Genomic DNA, 24,218 nt, shown 5'->3' with positions numbered 1-24,218 from the left:
TCTTGACTCAGATGATTTTCAAGTATGGGTTTTATAGGATCAAACTTTTTATGTTTTTACATATAAACAAAAGTCTCCTGCTCACCTAGGATAGAACTGAATCTGGCATTTAGAGCAGAAGCCAAATTTGTCAAAAAAATAAGGTATATTCTCAAATATGAGTACATTATAGATGTCTCATCAGGCTACAGTGTTAAAAACAATCAATCAATATTAATGAATACCTACAACGTTAGTCTCTGACTTCCTTGGGAATATGAGACAAACCCTCGAAACACAAATAAAATGCTAATAGGGAGCAACAAACTATGTCAGAACTAGGATTACAAACAACTGAAGGGGAGTACTTAAGAACATTCCAGCATAAACCATGCCCTTCACACAGAAAGACATATGTGATGTGTAAGAATTCACTGACGGGAGCTTTCTCACAGGCCAAGGAAGTTGGATTTAAAATTTATTCTACAGGTTAGGGCTTTTGATCAGAAGTATGTAAATAGAAAAAGTGGCTGGATCAGAGCCTTATCATAGTGTGGTAAGCTCTGGAAGCAGTGTAGAGGGTCCATTTAGCAAAGATCTAACCAAGTCCAAACATGCCCAAACAAACACGTCCTAAAGGCAGAATTAGAATGGGTATAACTAAGCCCTAGAAGTGTATATGATCTGGTTAAATACTAACTGAAAGTTTAACTTAGCATAGCAACATGTCTAACTTGTGTCCTGGGGCTTGTATTTCTTCAAATTTTGTTTAATAAAATGTATTTAATAGAAGATCTGTAATGAAAGTCGTGATTAGGGATAAATTACAGATAAGCCCTTGTTTGGGGAAAAATATACAGAAAGAATAATTAAAGTAAAAAAGAGAATAACTGAGTGGATTTTAAACCTATAATTTCTTTCTTTTTAAACCTATAATTTCTTATAATAGAGGTAATCCTGTATTATATTATTTTTATCATATGATCCTATACTGTATTATCATTTCTGTTTTTAATGGCCTGTAGGCCCATTAATAAGAATTATTATTAATCTAACATGAGATATTTGAATTACAAGTTAAGATAATTAGAATGGTTTACATAAATCTATCCCTTAGCAGGTAACCTTGAGAATAATATGTCACTTCTACGTACATAGGAAACATTTTTAACAATCATCGTAAACAATTGAATTTTTTTTAAAGATTTTATTTATTTACTTGACAGAGACAGAGAGATCACAAGTAGTCAGAAACGCAGGCAGAGAGAGAGGAGGAAGCAGGTTCCCCACTGAGCAGAGAGCCCAATGCAGGGCTCGATTCCAGGACCCTGAGATCATGACCTGAGCCGAAGGTAGAGGCTTTAACCCACTGAGCCACCCAGGTGCCCCCAACAATTGTATTTTAATGTGCATCTGACATCAGGTCCAAGATATCCATACGTGGAGTTAAAAAAATAGAAACAAAACAAAACAAATAAACAGAAATTACTACGAACGTCACTAGATATCTCCCCTATAAACTTATTCCCCAGCTAAAGAATGTGTGTATGCATTTAGATGTTTAAGTGCATGAAGTAAGAGCAGATCTGTACTTAATATTTAAACTACTGTGCATTTTTACTGAGATGAATATATTTTTTGTACTCTGTGAGAACTACTAAGAATCAGATTTATTGATGTGTAGCCAGTTTTGCTCTTAGAACTTTATAATTCCAGAAACCAAGAAATTGCAGACATAATTCATGGAATTTCTCTGTCTGTAATCTAAATACTATACAGGAGTTTGGAAATAATAATATCTAACATGTACTTAGTGCTCACTCTTGCCAAGCATGAATGTAGGTGTTTTTAATACATTACCTCATTTATTTCTCCAACTTTGAGATACGTAGTATTTTTATATTTGTTAGACAGAAGAGGAAAATGGGGCATACAGAGATTATGTTACTATATCTTGTAGAATTACTAAATTTAAGAAATGGGTAAATCTGGTTTAAATTACACTTAATCAGAAAGTGACTGTGATTTAAAAAAGAAAATGTAAAATGTCCTGTATCAAAGACTTCATTCTAGCTTCAGCACATCAGTTTTGACTTGGGGACCTTTCCCCATTTTTTACCTTTGATCTCTTTGTCATTTTTGAACCATCTTATATCAGCTGCAGGTTTACTACCAGAGGTTTTACAAGTCAGCTGCATCAGGTCTCCCTCCATGACTGGTGATGAAAATCCGCTAATTTGAGGCTTCTCAGGAACACCTGAAATTTAAGCAAATGGCACGATCATCAATCTCCAGGGCTGATTCATTCTTAGGACTATTACATTCATAAAGCTAAAATGGGTTGTTAAGTGACAATATCTTCAATCAAAAATAGTAAAGTGTTACATAATAAAATAAACCATTTAAAATATCTATATAATGTATATAGATATAAAAACCATGTGTATATGTAATATATACAAACAGAGATATATACATATGTATATTGAGTAGTTCTCTCTTTTTATCTGTGGGAGATACAGTGCAAGACTCCTAGTGGATGCCTGAAATTGTGGACAGTACAGAACCTATATATACTATATTTTACTCCTATACATACATACCTAAAATAAGTTTAATTTATAAATTAGGCATGGTAAAAGATTAATTGACAGCTAATAATAAAATGGAACAATTGTAACAATATGCCATAATAAAAGTTATGTGAATGCAGTCCCTCAGAATACTGTACTGTACTCACCCCTCTTCTTGTGAGGATGTGAGAAGATAAAATGCCTGTGTGGTAAGAGGAAGCGTGGCAAATGATGTAAGCACTGGGATGTAACATTAGGCTACTATTGGCCTGACAATAAGTCAGAAGGAGGATCATCTGCTTCTAGACCACAGCTGATCATGGGTTACAACTGTGAAAGGTGAAATTGTAGATGAGGGGGTGGGTTTGGGAACTACTTTACATATGTGTGTGTGTGTATGTGTGTGTGTGTGTATTATCCAGAGGCATTTAAAATGCATTTAGTTCAAAGTAGCTTTTAAAGCTTTACCTATAAAAATACTCTGTAAATCTTAGAAACAGCCATTCAATATATATCTTAGGATTTATCAATATAAGGATTCAAGAAGGTAGATTGTTTGCAATGGGGAAAAAAATCTACAAAGCTCATTTCTTTATTCTTTAGCAAAATGTGATTTAACTAAAATAGCATTTTGCATTCCCGATTTTGTAATTCATAAGGCTTAAAAGATATTATTATCCTCTATGTACTATGTTCAAGAAATGTATTTTAGAATAAGATTCACCAAAAATGGCAACCATACTCACTGCTCAGATTCTTCTAAAGAATATCTTGATGTCATTTGTATTAGAAATGCAATAGTAGTTTTGGGAAGCATGATGTATATTATGTTTAATATTTAATGCTAACCACTAGTAATTACCTTTTCTAGTCCAAATGATCTAATAATCAGATAACTAATATGCAGAGATATCACATGGGTGATTTAAATAATAGAACATTACACATTTCTTGGGCAATAATATTCTCTTGTCACAGTAGAAGCTTATTAAAATTTCTTGTAAAACTGTTCAATAATAAAGGCAGGCTGAAGATTATTTTAGTACTTAATTCAATTTGAAAATTAAAAAAGCGTAAGAATGTTGGAAAGCACCAATAAGAGAAATACAGAAACAACAATAACAACCATGATAAATGACAGGTCAACATGCTCTGATTAGTTGAATATTTTTTTCCCTTTCACATTCATATTGTGTCTGTGTGTGTGTGTGTGTTTAATCTATGTCACACTACCATTTAATAAACTGAAATCAGCCAGTTGTCTGTTCTTAGGGTCTCTAGGTGGCTCTCTACAGAACAATACATTAACCTTAGGCAGTTGTTATCTTGCAATATTCCATTTTAGTGGATATATTTTGTTTGTAGTGGCAAACTTGTGAAGATTTTTATAAAATAGTCCCAGTGGGACTTGCAAAGAAACATATTTCATATCGTATGTACAAAACCAATTCACTAGCTGGATTAACTTTAATATTCCTGCCAAACAGAACAGCATGCATTAGTTCTTTTATAGGCAATGTTATGCCTTTATCTATCAAAAAAGGAAGGCAAGCTAGGGGCAAAAAAAAAAAAAAAAAGAATCTTTTAAATTCCTCTAACTTGTTCGGTACGCAGGTGTGTTTCAATGAACTGCAGCAATTTCAGCTGATTGGGCCACTGACGTCTGCAGAATCACAGAGAGCTCTGAGCTGCAACTTGATTTCCTTGGAATCCCTAAGAATGTAATGGTTCTTTGTATCACTTTAACCTTTGGGAAAAAGACCCAGTATTTTATTTTCTAAATAAAACCACAACAAAGCTACAAGTTATATGGAGAGTGACATTATGTACTTCATTTAAGAATCTAGAAAACCTACACAATTAAAAGAAGACATAGAAATGTCAGGGTCATTTAAATGCACTAATATACAAAAAGAAGTATATTTGAAAGCTGTACAACATTAGAGAAGGCCTCCATCAGACGACTTTAATAATAAAATGGAAGACCACCCTGTAGACACATTGAATTCACTCTGGTCATTATTCTATGACTTTATGAAAAGATCAGCATGTATACAATAGACAGATGATTTGAAACAAAGGAATTTGGTTGAAAATCAAGAAACCTGGTGTCTATGGCTGGCTGAGAAACAAATGGCTGACATGCCCTAGAGAAGTTATACAAATCCTTACAACTCCCTGGTCTATTTCAAAAATGAGGAAAGTGACTAAGTGGTTTTTAAATGCCTTCTGTTACAATGTAGCCGAGCAGGGATTAAACTCTATTAATCTATTAATATATTTGTTACGGAATCACATATATTTGTTACGGAATCACATTGCTTTGGCTTGTGATCTCATATTGTTAGTCCCTTGCACTTACCCAGAACAGTGAGATAGGCCTTGGAAGTTTTGACAGGCATTGTAAATAAGGAACAGGTGTACTGCCCTTCATCGGAGAGAGACACATCACTGACACTGATACTCAATTCATGCCAGGAAGCTCGAACCAGCTCAATCCTGTTGTCCCTTAAAGCTGGCAAGAGAAAATATTGAAAATGCAAATTACAACATTAGAAAAAGTCCTGTTAAATATTTTTAGCACAACACAAGAAACATGGTCTTTGGCCATATATCTATATCTTATTTCCTGGAACAGTTTAAATATATGGAAATATTTTATCAGATTTTTTTTTAAATCAAAGCAGAATTAGGTATTCCTTAATGTTCTCAGAAACAGCTTTTTAATTAAATGATTGCATCTAGTACAATACTTCAGATGAGGTAGATGTTGGTGGTGATAAAAATGACTTTCCTCCACAGGCTTTCATGGAATGTTAGTACCAAAAACACTATAAACAGAAGGTTTCACTTTTATGCACAGATAAATTTGGGAAAACTATGATTGCTGTATTCCTTCCAAGAGACTAACAATGAACATTAGCATATTAAAAGCATATTCTCTGCAGTAGAGAAACCTGTTGAACATCCTATAAACCAGAGCTGACTTTCAGCTGAAAAATACCTATAAGGTATTGAATGTTTAAATTTGCTCTCATTGATTGTAACCTCTAGTGTACCATCTGTTACTTTTAATATATTCTTTGGTTCATACCACCTTTTCTATCACAGAGCTTTTTGTTTTGTTTTGTTTTCCACAGAAGATCTCTTACTATGCTCCTCTTGATTCATTTTCAGAAAAATATTAAAAAGTTTAAATATCATTATATTTCCTACTAAGTATAGCTATAAAGCTCAGAGTTAAGAAAAAGGCAAAGAAAGGAGTATTCTGAAAGAGGAAAGAGGACGAGTTTAGGGACAGTGAGACCTGAGGAACAACACAGTGGTTTCTCAGCCAATAATAAAAGGCAGTTGAGGCCTGACTTTTCCCAATCACAACCTAGCAACAGCAGGTGGCCTAGGTAGACTCATTTTTTTTATCACATAACAAATGGGAGTCCTGCCAGTATCTCTGGGAGAGACTGGGCCACCTGCAAGGGGAAGCAAGTGGGAGCATTACTGCCTACATGTGGTCATGGAAAGCCATCTCTTTCTCCACTGGACTGGAGACTCCCCTTCAATGCCTACAGACAGTGATCAATTGGGCAGCAGGGGCTGGGGGTGAGCCATCTCGGACAAATACCCAGCCCTTAAAGTGATCTCCCATGAACTAGAGAATGACTTACCCCTGCTAGAGTCATCAGGCAACCTGACCTTGGGGAGCTCCTCTGCCTCCTTAAGTGGCACCAGTGGAGACCAGTTCAACCCCCAATAGAACTAGACACCTCAAGCTGACTAAATAGCACCATTTGGCTTTGAAAAGCAAATTGTTGGTTGAACCATGACCTGAAAATGTCACCTAGGACTTTATGCTGAACCTAAACAGGATGACTGCTTCCTAGAATAGAAAGATTAAAGTAGAATCCAGAGTCTCCTCACATAATACTAAAATGTCCAGGATGTGATATCACACCAAATGCCAGGAAAATCATAACCTGAATGAGAAAAAATAATCAATAGACACCAACACTGAGCTGAAACAAATGTAATTACTTGACAAATAAAGAAGCCACCATAAAAATACTTCCACAATCAATTACTAATTATCTTGAAACAAAAAAATAGAAAATCTCGGTAAAGAAGTTATAAAAAAAAGGAATCAGATGAAAATTATAGAAGCCAAAAATACAATATCCAAAGTAAAAACTCACTCAATTGACTTGATAATTCAGTAGAGACGAAACAGAGGATGGAATCAATAAAGATAAAGCAATATAATTCACTCAATCTGAATAAGAAAAAGAGAAGAGGTTGGGGGGAAAAAAAAAAGAGAGAGAGAGACTTGGACCTGTGGGACAATAACCAAATATATCCAATATTGGTAACACACAAGTCCCAAATAAGTGAAAGAGACTGGGACTGAAAAAGTGTTTGAAGAAATACTGGTCCAAAACTTCAAATTTGCCTAAAGAAATAAATGTACTGAATCAATAACACGAACTAATCTCAAATATGATAAACCCAAGAAAGTCCGTATCAAATGCATCAACATTAAACTAGAAGGCAAAAAAAAAATCTTGAAAGCAGCCGTAACATATAAGAGAATACCAATTTAAATGACAACAGAGTCCTCATTTGAAATTATGGAGACCAGAGGGAGTGGCACATTATTCAAGTGCTGAAAGAAAAAAAAATATCAATGGTGAATTCTCATCCAGGGAAACTAACCCTCAGGAATCAAGAGGAAATAAAGGTATTCTTAGAAGAAGGAAAACTAAGAACATGTTTATCTAGTAGATCTGTCTTGAAAAGTTAAATAAAGTTCTAGAAACTGAAAAAAAGGAATCTTGGAGCATCAGGAAAGAAAAAAAAGATCAACTGGAAGAACAAAAACTGGGGTAAATCCAATATAGAGTATCCTTCTTTCGTGTCTTCATTATATGATGGTTGAAACAAAAATTACAACATCAACTGATACAATGCTGAACAAATATAGAAAGAAACCTCAAGACAAGTACAAACTGGGCAGGGCAAAGGGATTGAAAATAAGTAAGATTTCCACACCTTACTCGAAGTAGTAAACCATTGCTCCTAGTAGACTGTGGTAAGTCACATACATATATTTCAATAGCTAGGGCAATTACTAAGAAAATATACAAAGTAGGGGCACAGTGGATTAAGCCTCTGCCTTCAGGGGTGGCTCAGTGGATTAAGCCCCTGCCTTCAGCTCAGGTCATGATCTCAGGGTCGTGGGATTGAGCCCTGCATCTGGCTCCCTGCTCAGCAGGGAGCCTGCTTCCTGCTCTCTCTCAGCCTGCCTGTCTGCCTACTTGTAATCTCTGTCTGTCAAATAAATAAATAAAATCTTTTAAAAAAAAAAGAAAATATACAAAGTAAAACACTCAAAAACTCTATAAATGCAGATGAAATCCACTTATCTAGTGTCTTGTAATAATAAAATGATAAATATGGAAAAGAAATTAGTGTTTACCAAGGGTTAAGGATAGTAAAGGGTAGGAGGGAGTGCGAGGGATGAGGATATGGTTATAAAAGAACAGCACAAGAGATTCTTGCAGTGATGGAATTTTTTGTATTTTGTCAGTGGTAATGGATACATCACACATGAAATACACATGAACTAAACACACACATATGCACACACACAGAGACGAGTACATGTAAAACTGGTGAAAACCAAATAAGATTGGTGGGCTACATCACTGTCAGCTTCCTAGTCATGATATCTCTGTAAGATGCTGGTTAGAGCAAGTGTCCATGAGATCTATCCATATTATCTCTCACAACTGAATGTAAATCTACAATGAAACTTCTGTTAACTGGTGCCTGGATGGCTCAATGAGTTAACTGTCCAACCCTTGATTTTGGTTCAGGTCATGATCCCAGGGTCCTGAAATCAAACCCTGCATTGGGCTCGGTGCTCAGCAGGGAGTCTGCTTGAGAGTCTCTCTCCCTCCACTAAAATCAAAGCAAAACAAAACAAAAATTATTAAAAAACAAAACAAAACAAAACACAAAACTTTATGTACTTGAAGAAATAAGGGAGATGGTCATGTTATCAAAGCTTAGAATTCTTTACACACATTTGCCACAGAGCCAGAGGGGGAATTACAAGTATCAAATATTCTTAAATTTCTGTACCTTCCTTATATGGTTTGTGAAAGGAGCAGGCAATAATATAATATGTAATATTGGGGGAAATTCTAAATTTTCACGATTTTAAATATATTTCAAAAAATCATCCTCCCAGATACTCAAATAACACACACCTTAATGATTGTAGTCCCTCTGCTACCATTCTTTATTAACTCTAATTCTATAAGGAGACATATACTTACAAATATTTTTGAAATTAATTTTACTGAATATAAAATATAAGGCAAGTCTGATTATAATTATATTTGTGACTCCATCAAGATATAGTAAACTTTTTCAAATGTCCATTTCATATTCTATCTCCTACAGGCATATATATATATATATGTATATATATATATATATATATATGCCTCATTCAGTTGCTAGACAAAAACAGTGGGACACAGATTTGTTATTTTCCCAATAGAACCTCAGGCTATATCAACCACTTTTCAAAGCTGTGATTTATTTAAGAAAAACATTTATCATGTATTTCTTGTTTCTTTAAAAGAGAGGTCACCAAAAGGGAAAACCCAAGGTTTCTGCCATGATACTATATGGGTAAGGCTTGTTACTTACCCCCTGTGTTCAATTTCATTTCTTCTAACACAGTTCCCACTGACAGAGAGACAGAGCTTACAATTTTCAGTGGATCTTAGCAAAAGGAATTTAACTCTCTTTTGGTCAGACTATTTTGTGAAAACTATATAACCTCACTAAAATCAACTGAATCTCTTAATATACTCAAACACAAAACTTTCATATTTAGATCATTTGCATGGAGTAAAGCTAACAGCAATGACTTAAGAATCAAAAAAATTTAGGTAGTTGTATAAAATCAGATTTCCCATGGACAATAATTCCTGATTTATTTTCACCTTCCAATTATGATGAGAACTAAGTGATTTCACGTACTATGTAAAGTTCCTCAAAATAATCTACAATGACATATTAAAATATTTTGAGTTTAGAATCCTGATGAGAACCTAAGTATTTTAGTGTCTGAAATGTCTCAATTAATTTAGCTCACCAAATCATATAATATTTTGAATTATTATATGATTACTACCAGCCTGACTAAAAACTAGGCTCTGAAAAACAGAATACCTGCATTTTTTTTTTGAAGATTTACTTATTTATTTGAAAGAGAGAGAGGGAGAAGTGGGGGAGAGTACTGGGGGTGGGGCAGAGGGAGAGGAAGAGAGAAAATCTTAAGCAGCCTCCCTGCTGAGGGCTAAGCCCCACATGGGGCTCAATACCACAGCCTTCGGTCATGACCTAAGCCAAAACCAAGAATCGCTGCTTAACTGAGTGTACCACCCAGGCCCGCCAAGAATACCTAGATTTTAATGTGAGATCTGTCATTGATTAACTGTATGGACCTAAGTAAATCACTTAAATGTGTGCCTTGGTCTGCTGAGTGTTAGGTGGAGATGATAAAAATTGAGTAAAAGCAAAAGGAATATGGTTTAGAGAATTGAAATGTATAAATATATCTTCAAAACCTGAAAATGTAATTCCAAGAACCAGGAAACTGGCATGATTAGTAAAGGGACTATTTATTGTGTGAATCTCCTTGATAATTCGTTTGCCAAAACAAAGAAACAAAAAACTGCCTAAGGAGATCCTCACTGGACTGAATATTTTAAACAAACCATACATCTATAGCTTTTATCCTTTCAAGTTTGTAAATACTTATGATGTCATCTGCAGTTCATTTTATAACATTTTCAGTATGAAAGAATAAAGGAAAACCTTTACGAGTCCAAAGAGGGAAATACTATAACTCAGTGGGTTCCCTGTGAGCAGGATCCTTGTCTTCCTCATCTCCTGCGCCCCTCACCATCACTGTCTGCACAGGAGGTATTCAGTGAATGACTATTGAAATGAAACTGAGAGCCTAACTCTGTCTGGATATGATAAGAGCAGAGTGAAAAAGAACTGAACTAGGAAGTCCTCTTGAATATATCTCCACAGGCTCCCCCATGGGAAAGAAGCCAAAAAAAGAAGAAAAACAGTGTCCCGTTTAGACACTGTTGAGCATAAAAGAGCTAGAAACATCATGCTATGAAAAATTTTAACAAAATGATAGTTCATTGGAAAATGATTTGAAATACTGAATGAGTGATCTCTGAAGCCATTGTCATGTTACCTTATGGTTTTCAAGTGAACACAAAAAGCTGTAGCTAATCAGAGAAAATCTGTATTATTTAACTTTTCCACCTAGTAAGGCCCAAACATATAGTGAACCTAAATAAAGAATTGTGATATTGTTAGCTGAAGTGAATTCAATCTTAAAAAAAAAAAAAAAGAAAGAAAGAAAGAAAGACCCACAAACTTTCCTTTGTGAATACAGGATGCCCATCCTTATGTAAGTAACTTAAAAAAAAATAAAAACTGAAACATCTCCACAAATAAGAATTTGTGCATATTTGTAATAATAGTTTTCCTTCCATAAGTGTTATTTATTTATAGATGATCATAAACTTCTTGCCAGAAACATTTTCAAATATCTTTAGGTTGGTTTCTAGTAAGTAGTATTTCGTGTCACAAATAATGATAAAAATATATTTCATTATGTAATTACTTTGAAGAGACTACTAAAATGCAGAAAAAAAAAATCTCATTGTTTTTGCATTTTTTCCTGGTTCTCATTTTACCTAAAACTTCCTCAAATAAGGATTATATTTCTCTATATTTCCCATGAGGCTTTACACATATCAGAGTACATATAGATGTCCACTAATAACTTAATGCGTTCAATTTAATATGTGGACCATCAACCTTTTGCATATAATATCCTGTAATTGTATATATTAACATAATTTCAGAATTTTTTTTGTATTAAATGGATATTGTATATTGAATGATTTTATCATTTTAATAGTTTGTAGACAAGTACTAAGGAAAAAACCTCTATCAGGGTGATAGAAGTAATTCCAAGTGTCCTCTTGGCTACTTAAATTCTCAATGTTGAGCGTAAGTTTCCAAAAGTATACTATCCTACACCATGGACTTTAGCCAAGAGAATCACTGCAAATATTTAGAAGTTTTAAAACTACATTTATTATCCAACAAGTAACTTGCATTTTCTGAAGTTTAACATCACTGATGTGACAGGATTTCAAGAACTATAGTGTGTCAACCTTCATTTTCTTTGTTTTCAGCTCAAGCCCCTACCACCCTGGTGTGTCCCCACTTGGTTCTTATAGAGAGTTTAGAGGTGTCACTACAATAAGCTCAGTCCTGCCTATGGGAAAATTGTGCCTAAGAATGCTTCCCATGGTCTTTCATTCAATATCAAGTTTATTTTCCTGCCTGTTGCCTAATAATAGACTCCTTCCCTTGACTCTGGCTTTGTTGTGTTAAGGCCAGCACTCTGCTCTGTTTCCCAGCTTCTATAACAAGCCTGCTCTCTGCACATTGTCCACGTAGACCCCAGCAAACCACCTACTCTGCTTCTCCCATACTAATTTCTCTAGAAATGTTCACTAAGTAAACTGACTCATCCAATCTGCTAGCCCCTGTTTTTTCAGCTCAAGTCTCTACTATCCCCAAGGGTAAGAATTAGAACAAGGAATTAAAACTTTAGTGAGGTCAACTTTGTTTTAATATACCAGAATGACTTTTCTACTAATTAAATCTGAATCCTACTAAATCAGAAAGAAAAAATAAGCCAAATTAAGCTCTAATAATCTTCAAATAGGCCACAGATCCAAGGCTTAACTCTTGTCAGAACTTATGATTGGTATGTTGACATGTATGATGTCACAACATGCCTGTAGATATTGGTAAAAAAGGTAAATAAAGGCTATCTAGCCACTCATTCTTTTTATAAAAGTGTTATTCTATTAATACTACAAATAATTTACTTGTTAAAAATATAATCAAATACTATCTACAATCAGCATGTGTTATTTGTAATTGCACTATGGATTGAGATAAAGGAGTTAACACAGACAGAATAAAATATCAAGCTAGTGAATCCTTTTCTGTTTTGTTCTTTACAGTCATACAACTCAGAACAATCTAAATCAATCTTCTGGAAAATTGGTAAAACAACCATTGCTCCAGAGCTGATATTTGGTATACCAAGTTTCAGCTTGAACTGAATTTTTAGTGAAACCATAGTAAATGGAGTTTTAGGAGAGAAAATGTGAACAGAACCCAAGCAATAAATCTGGGAACTGTGACACTATTTGAAGGAAGTTTTTTTCCAGTGATAGAATTTTGATTTTTAAACCTCAGATTTTCTTACTTCAAATGGATAAAAACAAAAATTCACTCCTCTCATTCCTACATCTGTCATCTATTATTATGAAACGTTTGAAAAAAACAAAATGTTATGACCCCTAAATTATACTAATAATGAATACACTTGGTTATGGAAAATTTATTAATATGTTTGTGGAATAAATATAAATTCCATGATATTTCTACTTTCTAATCTTTTTGTCTTTGCTATGCTTGCCCCTCTTCCTTAGAGTGTCCTCATCATCATCTGTCCTGATGGAAACTCCATGCTTCCACTCTATTACATTCCTAAAGCCCTAACTATAACTACTTACATGATATGCCTATAAACCTGCCCTATTATCTCTTCTATAACATAACATTTAAACTGTTCATCATATAAGTTCCTAAATATCTGAAATGTTAACCTTTCTATTCTATTCTCTATTCTTCCTCAAAATGCCTATTGACTTAAAAGCACATGAGCATGTGTTCAAATGTGGCAAGTAATCCATGCTTCTTTAATTAAAGGTATATTATTTCCTCTGCATGTCTCGAGGTCACACTTATCATTCAAACTAATTAATGTATTGCTTTTTTTTAAAGATTTTATTTATTTATTTGACAGAGGGAGACACAGTGAGAGAGGGAACACAAGCAAGCGGAGTGGGAGAAGGAGAAGCGGGCTTCCCACCGAGCAGGGAGCCAACTTGGGGCTTGATCCCAGGACGCTGGGACCATGACCTGAGCCAAAGGCAGGCGCTTAGTGACTAAGCCACCCAGGCCCCCAATATATGGCTTTCTTCATAGATTCCTCCATGCTGTCCACCTCCAACTATATTCATGTCTTTCTTTAGTCTTCCAGGGAAGGAATATGCATGAAGCTAATAATCATTTGCTGAGCCTATGAGATGAAGAATGAACATTACCTGGTCCAGCATTTATGTGCTGATATGTACCATTTATCTTACTATATGTTGATCCCTCTAGCCCCAGATGAGACTGCTACTGCTCTTCGTAAATCACATAGTACTCTAAATATAATTCCCATTCTCTCTACTGGAAAAGTGAATGAATAAACAAGTGGAAGTACAAATGAATTAAATAGTAGGGGCACCTGGTAAATCATGTCATAGAGTAAGACATAAGTAAGGACAGTATGCTCAAAAAAATATTTTTAATATGACAATGACTTTGAAAATTTAATGTTCTAATAGAGTCCTTGCACCTAATAAATTTTTATTTTGTGTAATTTGAATTAAAAGAAGTTTGCTGCTTTGGGGTGCCTGGGTGACTCAGACTCTTGACTTTGGCTCAGGTCTGACCTCACAGTTGTGAGATGGCCACTGGTGGGCCTGGAGCCTGCTTGAGATTTTCTCCTTTTGTCCCTCCCCCACTAAAAAGAAGGAGTTTGCTGCTTTTGATCTTCAGGCTCTAAATCATTAGATTTTTTTTTCTTGCTTGTATAATACCAAAATACCAATAGAGATCAAAATAAAAAAATAAAATATAACATATTTAGACAATTCAAACAAAATTAATTCTTCTAAAACTCCATTCAAAATTTCTTTCTACATTTTAATATGATTTGGATTATGTAGATGAATTTTAAAATCTAAGACAGTAGAGATACCATCCTATACTTTATAGTAGTCTATGACTATAGACCTTCTAAATCTATGGATTCAGGCACTGAAAATTTACTCCTTCTCTTATAGATAGTTATCTTATTCCAACTTTGCCAATGTCATATGGCAAAAGAACTTTGTAAAGCCAAAGCAAGTATACTTAAATGTTCTTTTAAATCTTTAGTTAACCATCTAGATATCATTATACCCACTGACTTTACAATATGGCTTTGCTTTTGGATGTAGGGTTGCATAAAGTAATAGGAAGTTTCTTTAACATGTAATAGTAAAGGACTGCACAAGGTCATTGGTGGAGGGCAATACTATAGAAGTATTAGGGACATAAGCTACCATTTTGACATTTGACTGTAAAAGTCTTCAAAAGAAAGTGAGCCTGGGGAAACATATATAAAAAATTTTAATGGCAGAGACCTTGAAGTACATGTGCTACCTCAGTCCCCATTTTCTGTTCAGTCCCACAGCCATATTTCAAGGGAGGCTGGCAAATGCAGTCTAGCTATATGAACAGGAAGGACATAACTTTGGTGTATCTTGATAAAAGATTCTATTAAAGTATTAAAGTATGAAAAGTATTTATGAATATTCTTTATGAATGTGTTCTCAACACTGCTTTAGACTCAGAAAAGAAGAAATACCTATGAAAGTAACACTATCTTTGCTTTCTATTGAGTGTGCCATTGTCTAAGCTATGAGCATGACTCTAATTTTAGAAACTGAGAGGTGAATTATTGTTAATTTTCTACTAAAGTAAGTTTCTAGAATAAAAAAATTCAGGATGGTTTATATTAATTACAAATGTATATTAATTACATACATATATGTGTACATATTTGCCAAAGAGAATTTGCAATATTCATTTCATTTTAATTCTGATATTAATTTGAAATAACATTCTATATACCTTCTTAAGCTAATGTAACTCTAATTCAATTATGAAAAAATTCTACATATTCTTTAGACATTGACAAATCTTCTAAAATGTTAACTCCCATTTGAGAATTCCAAATAAATTTTCGCTGAGATAACTGTTTGAGAAAGAAGACACTGCTAACACACACACACACCCCCACCCATGTATTATCACTAATTTCATCTCTCTGACAATCTGTATAGTATATTTTGAGAAAGAATTTTATATATATAACACATGTCCGTATATATACACACATATAAATATATGTATGTATTTTTATATATGTATATTTAAATCTGGGGATGTTTTCACTGGAAAAGAAAACATGCAGGGTGGAGGAAGGGGTTACTGGCACGTGAATGGAGGATCATATTTTTTAAAACTCATTGAATGTTAGAAGCTAGTGAGAGGTTGATTTGGGTTGAATATGGAGACTGCTTTTTTTATCTGTTGATCTCTTCACTTCTGTATTCAGCAAACTCATGAGATATTGAGTTCTGTCAAATAAGTTGTACAAGTAATGGCTACTTGATCTCTTGTCAGGAACGTTTAAATGTCTTTGCCACATTGCAGGAGACTGTATCCAAGTGACTTGAAAATTTATTAGAAGTAACAGTTACTACTTTTACACATACATTAAATTACTAAATGTGTTCAATCATAATTAATTCCTGATTTCAGTGACCAGGAATCACTAACTCACTAGTATACTATACCCTATGTATGTTTTCATCTATTAAAAAAATTTGGCAGATTTTTAAGTTGTTTTCAAATAATGAGTTATACTTTAATTTTTTTAATGATATTATTCATCCATATTTTAAAATTATCTGATATGAATTACACTGTGCTCAGTATGTAGCTTAAATTTGACTGGATTTTATGCTGAAAATAATGTCACTTATGAGTTAATAATTCGACAAGAACTACTCAGATAACTAAGTGTGTTTCAAAATTTCATCTTTAGGAAATTAGTATGCATACATTTAAAATGATTTCTCTTTCTCCTAGGCTTCAGTATTCTCGTCAAATAAATGAGCATGCAAAAGCAAGTATTTATGGAGAGCAGCGTGTGTGTGTGTGTGTGTGTGTGTTTATGTATGTATATATAACGCTGCAATATATAAAATATTCTTGGATCAGATGATTCTCTTTCCCCAATACCCTCTCACCTAGATAAAAAAACAGAGGCATTTCATTTTTATTAACAATGTATTTCTCTCTTCAAAAAATGGCTTAAGGAGAAAAGAATATACTATTTGTCAGTGGACACAAGAACATAACAGAAGCTTAGTGTATAAAATTTGGACCAAAAATGCCAGAAGATGTCACTGTATGCAGACATGGTATACTCTGCATTTGAAAAAAAAAATAAATAAATGTACCATTACTAGTAGCAACATATCAATAAAACATATCTTGTAGGAAAGTGGGACCATCCATTTTAGCAGCTTGAGTCTTCAGAATTTTTTTATACCTCAAAGTTCATATAATTTATTAATTATATTAATTAATGTCTAATTAAATTTAATTAATAATTAATTTCATTTAGAATTATAATTTATAAATGTTCATTCTGATTCAATACATATGGAATGCTCAAATGCTGCTATCTGCGCAACTACATTCTCCTCATTTAGTGAATAAAGACCGTGTTTACTAGTCTAACACGACTACACAACTGCATTTAATACATTATACCGTTCAATGTCTAATGTGGGTAGTTTTGCAAGGAAAGATTGTTAGCAGATGATAATCAAAATTTAATAATTGCAACATTGGCATACACGTTTTCAAAGATCTTATACAGGAAAAACTTTTCTCCCCTTTGTGTGAACGAGACTAAGGTCATTTTGGACAAATCCCTCATGATGACTGTCCTGCTACCTGAAATCTTAAGCACATCTTGTCACACACACACACACACATTCTTTCCTTTTGTTTAACCACATCCTTAAGTATACCCTGGGGGCATAACATCCTTCATCTTCCCTGGATAACACCTGTTGGGAAACATTTCCCCCTTGGGTGGCCCCAGTTTGTACTCCCTCCCAGCCAGTAGGGCTATAAAAGCTAATCTTATGGGAGGTGGGGTTGTGGTCATCTACTCATTTTGCGGCTGTTGGCAAGTCCCCCTCATAAGCCATTTCTTGTCAAGTGGGGTTTGTTGTTCTTTTTCTTAGGTTTTGCAGTAACTTTGGCCTTTGGAACTTGTTTTGCATACACCTTCCTTTCTCAGCACACCCATTTCATCTCCCACAAATAAAAGTTTGCAGGTATTTTGTTTGTTCTTCAAAACATTACTTCTCTAGGTGTTACATTATTTCTTATTTTCCTTGAGAAAATATCTTTCAGCATTTGATACAGTTCACAATTTGATACAGCTATTTGCCTGGATTCATAGAACAAAAAAATTATGTGGGTTTTGAACTGAACAATTTCTGTAAGCTCTCATTCTTTCCAACAACCTACAAGATATTGGTGTCCTCATGGACATATGAAATTCATTTTTTACATCCCACCATAAAACCACCATATGTAGCCATGTGGCATAACTCTCATGGAGCATTTATATCAAAGAGACAAGAAGATTATGTGTCATTCTATTATGGAAATGCATATACAAAGGTACACTGGGAATGAAAAACATCTGCCTTCATTAGATAGAGAAACCAGCCTTTGGTATTTGTGATCTTGTAACTTTATAGGGCCCCATAACTTGTGAAAGCCTTGAATCAGTATTTGTAACAAAGAGAGAAAAAATGACTCAATACTATGTTGTGTTCTTTTCTAGTGATACCAATCTCATCTCCTAAAGCCTGAAATTTGGATTAAATATTCACAGGTTTGCCATCATTTAGAGGACAACGTGATTATTAGGTGAAATATCTTCGACTATACACAAATTTTGAAGATCTAGGAATCTGTTAATACATTTAAGAAAATCATTTTTACATTTTTGAAATTCAGGCATAATCATGAAAAACATCACTATAATACAGATTTCATTAATAATAGTTCATCGGTTTCTATGAAAGGTATTTAATTTTTTTATAGCTAATAAATTTTATGACCGAAAGTTTACTAATTTAATCTTGATCTTGTTTCCTTCCTCAATTTCTCCATGTCTTACTATTTTTCCCCATCTGTGGAGGAGGACATGAGTGTGAATCTTCCAGAATATAAATACTATCTTTGAAACATCAGCAGATTAATATTGAACATGAATATTGTTTCTAAAATATCTTCTTGGATAAATTGAGCATTCAATGGAATGTCATGAATTTCAGAACAATAAAAATAAATCACAATTTACCATATAGAATTTGTGGGATTTGAAGGATGACATACTATTTTCTAAGTTTAAACTGAAGCATTTAATCAAACTATTTGAATTTTCTTTCTTTATATTATGTAATTTGATTTTTCTTTAAATTAGTTGTCTGAACTGTTTTTTAAAATTGCTAATTCATATTAATTTATATGCTAACTTTTAGAAGCCTACCAACATGTAAAAAAGTAGGGCACTCAAATTTTGCTTATAACAAATTTTAGCAAAAGGCAGATAAATTCAGTGGTTATAAAAAAGAAGAGGCTACATATTATAGTATGTCACTACAACAAAAGTGTAAAATTAGTGATTTTCACATGCTTATATTATACTATTTATACAGTATTATATATTATAGATACAATTATTTGTACTGTATATATAAATTCATATAATTTATATAAGTAATAGACTTCTATGTATATTTGTAGTACATATAAAAAATTGTATACATAAATAAGTGTGAAGGGGCAATTTGAAATGAAGTTGGACAAAAATTCAATGCACAACTAAAATTGTTAAACTTGAAAAGCCAAAGACACATAAGGAGTGACTGATAAAACCTAATTTTATATAAAAAAAAAAAGGCTTTTACAAGTAAGTATAGAAAAGGACTCTTTTTTCACTAATTCATATAAGTAATATTCCAAAACTTAATGAAAAGATGAGGAAAAAAAGTATACATCAAATTAAACACATCATGTGAGATCTATAATAAAAGAATACATGCTGTTTGATTGCATTAAATATAATCATTCAGTAGTGACTTTGAATTCTTAGTTTGTAGCTGGGTTGAAATGAGACATATTGTGGAGTTGCCTTCTAAAACCCGGAGAGAAACAGTGAACACACACTACTCTTGCTAATTCTCAGGAGGGAAACCCATAGCATGATACACACTACTTCAAAGGTTCCTATACCTGCTGACCCCACAGCTTTCATACAAAGCTCTAAGATCTAGACTGTTGAGCTTTGAGCTTGCCTTGGCCTTGGAGCCTAAGGCAGTCTAACAACTGGCCTACACTGTGTGAAAGAACCTTGCTCTCTCTTAGAGAGCTTTCACCAAGATAGTGAAGAAAGTATGAAAAGGAAGAGTATCTAAAATCGCCTTCCAATGCAGGAGAAAATAAAAAAAAAAATTACATGTTTTAGAAGTAATCTTCTATGAAATTGTATTTCCTTTGTATATCTCTCAATACATAGGACAACCTTATTATGCAAATACTTTCTGGGATTTCTCTATTGAACAAAAAAATATAGAAATAATAAATAAAGCCTTCAAACACCGGGTAAGTGCTTTTTTAAACAAACCACGTGTTTTCCATTGAGCTCCAGAGATCTTGTGTTATAATAACCATTGGGCAAAATAAAAGCAATATCTTGCCATCCAAACTGGATCTAGAAGTGGCAGTGGTATACTGTATTCAAGGGGGCTCAGAATTCCCAGGTAAAATGTAGGCAGACGATGGGAGAAACAGGGAGAGGTTTGATAGCAACACGCCACGAGAACTGCACTGATACTGAATTCTGACTGGTTAGGAATATCTGAGATCCCAGAAAAAAATTGGGACTGTTGAGATCCCATCTGAGACCTACCGGGCTATTTGCAATTAAAGAAGGTAGACACTGAGCATTGTGCTGGGAGCCAGCACATTTATCTACCATCTGGTTTTAGAATAAGATGTCACTTGGTAATAATATTCACGTATGAAATGCCATCATACATTAGATCTGGTAGGTCTTTCCATTTTAAGGATGACTAATTTTCTACCAAAAAGAAAAAAAAAAAAGTGTTCTCCATTTCCATATTAAATTCAAGAGGTAGTTGTCCAATGAAGGGCTACAGGTCTCAGCATCCCCTTGCTTTGGAGTAAAATCATGTGAGTAGATTTAGTCAATGGAATGTAAGTAGTAACATACTTCACTTCATTGCTGAGGCTTTTAAAAAGTTGGTGAACTTCTTCATCCTCTCTTCTCCCTTCTCCTATTTTGAAAGCAGAGGATTCCATAGCTCTAAGTGATGAAAATGCCATGGAATTGAAAAACCTTGGGTTCCTGACTCCTCACAGAGTGAAAATCCACAGGACACTAAAACTTCTATATTGAATACTATGTCAGAGAGAATTAAAATCCTATTACTTTTAACTCCTTTTTGTTTGCTAATGAAGCTAGCTATAACTAACAAAAATGAGTTAAATAAAAAATAATATAGGTCCCATGAAAAATACTATTGATTAAAAGAAAGGGACATAACCTCCCCAAATTATTATAGCATTTGCTAGAGGAACCAGAGAAATTATTATACATGTGTTTACAACTCTCAGTAGGCTATAGGAAGATACAATCTTCATTTAAAAAGAGCAGAAAGATACAGAGAAAAATCATCTGAAGTATAATGAAAACAGGACATGATAAAAAAACAGATTAAAAATACAAAAGAATTCAAGTTCAAAGTAAAGGCAGCAGTCAAAACCATATCAATATAGTGAAAAATGTTAACCAACTTGAGCTCTCTTAGAGTACAAAGTAAAAGGTAGTATAAGCAAGAAGAGAAACTACAAATATATACAGTCTTTTGTGTGTGTGTGTGTACAAATACACAGAGAGAAATTACTGAGAAAAATTATGTCAAATGTAATTAAAGACATATTATTCGTAGAATAATTTCTACGGCTAAAATTAATCTGTTTTTTTCATTCTAAAATGTACAGAATCCCTGAAACAAAAGGAGAAATTTCATCACAACTTTGAGAATGAAAGCTTATAAGGCAATTTTATAACCAACAAATTAATCTTCCACATGATATTGCATCAAAATATTGTTAGGGGATACCTGGGTGGTTCAGTTGGTCAAGTGTTCAACTTCTGATTTTGGCTCAGGTCATAATCTCTGGGTCATGATATGGAGCCCCATAGAGTTCTGCACTCACTGGGGCGTCTGCTTGAGTTTCTCTCTCTCCCCCTCTATCCCTTCTCCTGCCAGATCACTCTCTCTCTTGCTCTCTCTCTAAAATAAGTAAATAAATCTTTAAAAAAACGTGCAAATAAACTTAATATCCAATGTTTGGAAACAAACTTTTTGATAGACTACTAAGAAGCCTTCATATTTTAAGCATTTAGATGACCTTTAACATAGGGAAAGAATTAACCCTAACTGAAAACAAAAGTATGTAAAATTAAGCATTCAGATTGTTGTCAGTTTTATAACAGAAGAGAAAGGTAACCATTGGAATTTCAGGTGATTTTTTTCCCTGATTTTTTATACTTCTCTGAATTTTCTCATTTTCAGCAACTAACTTACAATATGTTTAAAATATTAAAACTTTAGAAAATCTAAATAGCAAGTTATGTTTTTAGTACTTAATTATGTTATTGAAATTGGTTATTGACTAGTTATAGAGCTACTTTATTTATTTAGAATGCATTTTGGCAATAAATATACTATAAAAAGCTTAAAATAAAATGTGAAAATAAGACAATGTGGAAGTACATGAAGTTCCAAAAAATAGAAAGAGAAAAAGTTGTGATTATCATAGTAATCATATTAAAAAGCCTTTCCATTTCACTATTTTTATCACTATTTCAGCTCAGATATCAATTTTCTCAACAAACATACATTGTTTATGGAAATATCCTCTCCCTTGTAACATAAATGTAATGTAAAGTTTTTATAAAGTATATCTTATTTTAGTACTAAATATTTTATGGGTTTGTGTTTAAAATATCAAAATTCACTGATTTACATGTTATACAAATGTAGATATTTATTACAATTTCTTTATAATATAGAAAGAATTTTTTTGAAAGAAAATCTACATATATTTTCCTATTTATTCTTTCATTTATTTAAGAAATATTTCTTTAAAACAAAACATCTCTATATTCTGGAGGCTTTGGCAATAGCTCTTATAGATAAATGCTCTTATCTATGGTAGAGGACATTATATTATGAGGAAACATTTCCATAATAAAATAATATGTAATGAATAGGTGATTTTTGTATTTATTTATGAGGATTATGAGGAAAACAGACTTTCAGACAAATAGGAGAATACACTAAATGTGACAGTCTTGAATGATGACATAATATCCTCTTGTATGTGATGGAGATACAAAATGGCAAAGGACACAAAACTGTCACTCTTGTTGTTTATCTTCTATCTGAGACTAATAAAAGAGGGAAGGTGATTGACGGCACATAGACACAAACACTGTCTTTGACATATGGTTGTTACCTTTTATACATATATAAAAGTACTATACTGATGTTTTTAAGGACATCTTACTTTTCTAGCATCCTAAGATGTTGTGTTTACCTAAAGAAAAAAATAAAGAATCTTCTGGTTTGATTATATGAGAAGTTACATATTACCCCTCTTAGAAACTATTGCTTCTAGATGTATTATTCATATTGATTATATGTTCAAGTATGCGTGTGCATTTATATTATACACACATATGTATATTTATATATTCAGGCAGAGAGAATAGGAGAGTCACAGTGAAAGAAGGCACAGAGAAATAGAGACAAATTGAGGAAAAACAACAATAGAAAAAGGAAAACACCTAGGATGTGGGTTCTTTTTTCTAATATAGGTTTCTTTCAAATACATAAATTATTAATTAAAACATTTGTTCATAACACTGAATATGTATAGAGGAAGTTCCAAAGAAGTAGTAAGTACCTGTACTGATTTTGAAGAGCTTGCAATTTATTTGGAGGAGATTAAACATACAGATATAAAATACGTACGTGATAATTGCAAAGCAACATGAAAACAAGTGAATGATAATGCAGCATAAAATTCTTAAATCAGATCTGGGGATAGAAAGTAATTAACTAAGGATCTAATGAATCAAGAAAACCATTCTGGAAATTTAAATATGAAGTTAGGCCAGGGACTGGCAGCTAGGTAGGAGGAGACCAAAGATCAGAGAATTAGCTCTAGTAAAAGAAGCGATGGTCTTGAAAAGGGTGGATAGACCCAGAAAAGGAACACATATTTCCACATACACAAATATATTTCAGGTTCTGCCTATACACACTTATTTTGCCCTTCTCAGCTAAAGGTAAATTGGACCACCTGGGTGGAACATCATGTAAGCAGCGCACTCTTGATTTTGGCTCGGGTCATGATCTCAGGGTCGTGAGACCAAGCCCTGCATCTGGCTCCACACTAAACAAGGAGTCTGCTTGAGACTCTCCTTCCCTCTCCTTCTGCCCCTCCATCCTGCCCATGCATACATACTCTCTCTCTCTCAAATAAATAAATAAATCCTTAAAAATAAAAATAATGGTAAATAGCTAGCAATATGCCTGCAACCTTGTCCACTTCTGGACTTCTGTTCTCATGGATCCCTCTGCCTGGGGTGTCCCCCTATAAACCTCCCAGTTCTAAATCCTA

The 24,218-nt window shown here is 33.6% G+C and overlaps 1 protein-coding gene across 2 annotated transcripts in view; it reads right to left on the bottom strand.

Annotated features, from left to right (window-relative positions):
- CADM2 (cell adhesion molecule 2) overlaps positions 1–24,218 on the bottom strand; it is a 464,221-nt gene that overhangs the window by 169,569 nt on the left and 270,434 nt on the right. For both annotated transcript variants that reach the window (XM_032882208.1, XM_032882209.1), the window contains exons 3-4: positions 4,915–5,067; positions 2,099–2,236 (exon numbers count right to left, since the gene is read on the bottom strand). In XM_032882208.1, the coding sequence (XP_032738099.1) occupies positions 2,099–2,236; positions 4,915–5,067 (291 nt within the window). The remainder of the gene's footprint in view (positions 1–2,098; positions 2,237–4,914; positions 5,068–24,218) is intronic.

This window comes from Lontra canadensis, unplaced genomic scaffold, assembly GCF_010015895.1.
Source record: "Lontra canadensis isolate GAN:19392208 unplaced genomic scaffold, GSC_riverotter_1.0 scaffold80, whole genome shotgun sequence".
NCBI lineage: Eukaryota > Metazoa > Chordata > Mammalia > Carnivora > Mustelidae > Lontra > Lontra canadensis.
Note: the sequence above shows the minus strand (reverse complement) of the source record. Positions and strands in the feature narration are given on the sequence as shown.